The sequence below is a fragment of the Dendrobium catenatum genome, unplaced genomic scaffold, assembly GCF_001605985.2.
Source record: "Dendrobium catenatum unplaced genomic scaffold, ASM160598v2 fragScaff_scaffold_1053, whole genome shotgun sequence".
Lineage (NCBI taxonomy): Eukaryota > Viridiplantae > Streptophyta > Magnoliopsida > Asparagales > Orchidaceae > Dendrobium > Dendrobium catenatum.
In genome coordinates, this window is record NW_021319515.1 from 12,742 (window position 1) to 16,163 (window position 3,422).

Here is a 3,422-nt window from a genome sequence, read left to right on the forward strand (position 1 = left end):
GACCCCTTTTTTTTGGCCTGAATTAAGAAACCTTTCTTAAACATCTACCCATATCTTTGGAAAGAATTCCCAATTGCTGGAACCGAAATTCACATGAGCTCATGGTCTTAATTTATTTCCTAAAACCTAATTCCAGGATTAGGAAATAAATTCCAATTCCCCCCATCAACCTGACGGCTTGGCCTTTACCGGATTTATCCTAAAATCTTTCCCTAGATGCATTGCCTTCATAAGGAAAGTGTTTAAACTCCTACTGCTGCTGGCCGAATTATCCCAAGCCCCGTACATTGGTTTTTCTCCACCAAAACCTGCCCACAACTCCTCCCATATGGAGCCGTCTACTTGCTAGTGCTGCAGCCAAGGATTTCCCCGTCCCTACTCACACGTTCCCAGCACAGGAAGTTCAAATAGTTGTTGTTTGCATGAACAAATTGCTGTCCAGCAGTTTCCACGGGATTTTTCTTTACTGCAACACCATCAGAGAAGTCTCTCCTCGCATCCAACCTCTTCCCAATTTCAAAACGACATCAATTCGCATGATTCAAAGAAGAGTCCGCCGACTACTTGCTATTCATTTTGACCAAGGCTAGGGAGGAGAAACTAACGGAAGGTACGTGGTGTGTCAAGACGTTTCTCCGAGAAGGTGATCTTCTTCCTTGACTCGTGTACTTCCGCATTCTACTTAGCTCGTAGGGAGATTGTTCAAAGCAAGGGATTGTGACTACTTATCGCCATCCACTAGTAACGTAGGATTGTTACTTCTTTGCATTTAGACCTCTTGTTAGATCAAGGTTGTAATGAAAGCTACTTCGTACGCATTGCATTAATTTTCTTAAATATTTGACTTTGCTTAGTTTCTCGCGTAGCTTAGCCTAAACGGAAGTGACCATTTATTAGTTTTACTTTGTAGTTATAATCGCTAATAACGAAAATCGGAAATTGTTCTTTAACTATTTTGTGCAATATTCCTATTTCACATGGAGTCCTGCATCAAATGTTAAATACAAATTTAAAAAAAAAAAAAAAAAAAAAAAAAAAAAAAAAAAGATTGTAAGCATAAACATATTTTAACAAATTAGCAAGATGACAAAGTAGTGATCCTTGCATCGCAGAGGCAAGTTGAAAAAAAAAATAGACAATAATAAAACTAAGGATGATTTTAGGGGATAAACTCTTAAGTTTCTTTGATTTTGCGAACTAAGAATATTGTACTTTTGAAATCTTATTAGTCATGATAGAGAGCATTACATTTTGCGATAAATGAGAGTGTAAAAGCCACTTCTTTAGAAGAGATTATGATATTGTAAATTTAGCTCTTCGGAAAGGGGCCCAAATCACACCATAAGATCAAAATTACATAATCCTAGTTAATACTTACTGGATCTCAAGCAAAGCAAGTAAATTCACATATTATAATCACAAAAACATATATACTGATGAAGTATTCAAAGACAGAAAACATGAACATTGAACATGCTACTTGTAACAATTCCTTCCAAGAAGTTCATGTCATACACTAAAGCTAGATTTTAACAAAATAAAACAAAAAATTTTAAACTAGTTAGGCCAAATTGGTTTATTACTGAACTTTTGATCAGAAGAGAACCTGACTCAAAAAAGATTTTACAAGTTTATGCTAAAACAAATACCTCTAGCAATGAACAATATTAAACAATAATTAACCTCAAAACTGATAGTAAAATAACAACATTTCTCCACTACATTGTCAAAAGGACAGTCCAATTTTCATCACTACCGCATAAACAAAAACCCACTAAAAAGTCACAGCTCTGTATTCAAAACAGACTCTGCTATTGTAATAGTACCATTATGCCAGGATAAATGCAAGGCAATGTAACCTCACTGATCTCTTAAGCAAATATGAGCTCTATAAGCCTCTTGCGTACTCTTCATTCTGTAGTTTATTTAGTTTCTTATTATCAATGGTTTTCAAAAACAAGCATATCCTCGCTACCAAAGAAGAAACAATGAGTACAAGCGACCCCGTTTTTTGTTGATGGATTAACAAGAATGTTTTATAAGCTAAAAAGAATTTGGTGGTGCAACCTCCCTGAGGGCTTCTAGAACACCCTTCCAGCCAGTTCATGCGGAAAATCAAAACTATAATATTCCAGCAAGACGCAAACAATTTCCGAGTCCTGATTCCGGACGCCCTAAATCCATTAAAATTCTCTGGTTGGTGCATGCGAGTCCTTGCTTACCTGTTTGCCGAGGATCAAGAGTCCCGGTTTCTCTGCCTCGACGATGGCTCTTAGAATCTTTGCAACGGAGAGAGGGTAAACCGTGATAGGCCCGACGTCCACGTGGACGGCGCGGTCAGCGCCCATGGCCAGCGCCGTCCTCAACGTCTCAGTGCACTGAGTGGGACCGATGGAAACGGCGACGACTTCAGATGCGCCGCCGTTCTCGCGTATGCGGAGGGCCTCCTCCAGGGCAATCTCGCAGAAGGGGTTCATCGACATCTTCACGTTACTCGTCTCCACCCCGCTCTGCCCGGCGGCAATGTATGGTACATGTCGTTATTATCGCGGACTGCGACGCAGGATTGAAGAGAGGGAGAGGGGAAATAGTAGATGTCCGTACCTTGTCGGGCTTGACACGGACCTTGACAGCATAGTCCACAACTCGCTTGACGGCGACGAAGACCTTCATCTGCGCCCTAATCTCTAAGTTATCCGGGCAACCACCAGGTCCACCGGCCAATCTGGAACGTTGCAAAAATGTAATTGGCATTATTTTATATTATTTCTTTTCCAAAAATTTGATTTTATAAGACTCATAAGCTAGAAACATGAATACTGTCTTATCTTTTCATTAAAATATGTTTAAAATTTTTGTTTAGATGAAAATATTCTTCTACTCTTGATTACGAATATTTTTTAAGTTAATTGTGAAATTCATATTAATTTGAATAATATTCAAATACAATTTGAATAAAATTTATCAAATTTCAGACCATTTATCATAAAATTTCATTTCATATCCAATCGCTATTTGAACTGTAGTAAAATTTTACGAACAAATTAAAACATTTTTTTAATAAGATTTAAATTATATATATATATATATATATATATATATATATGTTGAATTATATATTCGAATAAGAGATAAAATGAGTCAAGTTTCATCTGCATGTATAACAATATAATTCAAATGAGTGAATTCCAGAAGTGATTGTAAGTGCCAAAACAAAAATTTTGATATTTGCTCGAAGTTTTATCAAACATTAATCAACTATTGATCATTATTTTAAGATGTTTTTTTAACAATATTTTAGGATTTATCTAAATTTTTAATAATCTTGATCAAAGCATTTTTTACCAATGATCGATCCTATTTTAAAAGCATAATTAAAATTCAAATTAGTTTTGAGCAATATTAATCATAAACCAAATATA

At 36.2% G+C, this 3,422-nt stretch overlaps 1 protein-coding gene across 1 annotated transcript in view; it reads right to left on the reverse strand.

Annotated features, from left to right (window-relative positions):
- Positions 1-2,763, reverse strand: part of LOC110094998 (electron transfer flavoprotein subunit beta, mitochondrial) — a 9,721-nt gene extending 6,958 nt beyond the window's left edge. The window contains exons 1-2 of the mRNA XM_020820360.2: positions 2,605-2,763; positions 2,223-2,510 (exon numbers count right to left, since the gene is read on the reverse strand). Of these exons, the coding sequence (XP_020676019.2) occupies positions 2,223-2,510; positions 2,605-2,754 (438 nt within the window). The 5' untranslated portion in view covers positions 2,755-2,763. The remainder of the gene's footprint in view (positions 1-2,222; positions 2,511-2,604) is intronic.
- Between the last annotated feature and the right edge of the window lie 659 nt (positions 2,764-3,422).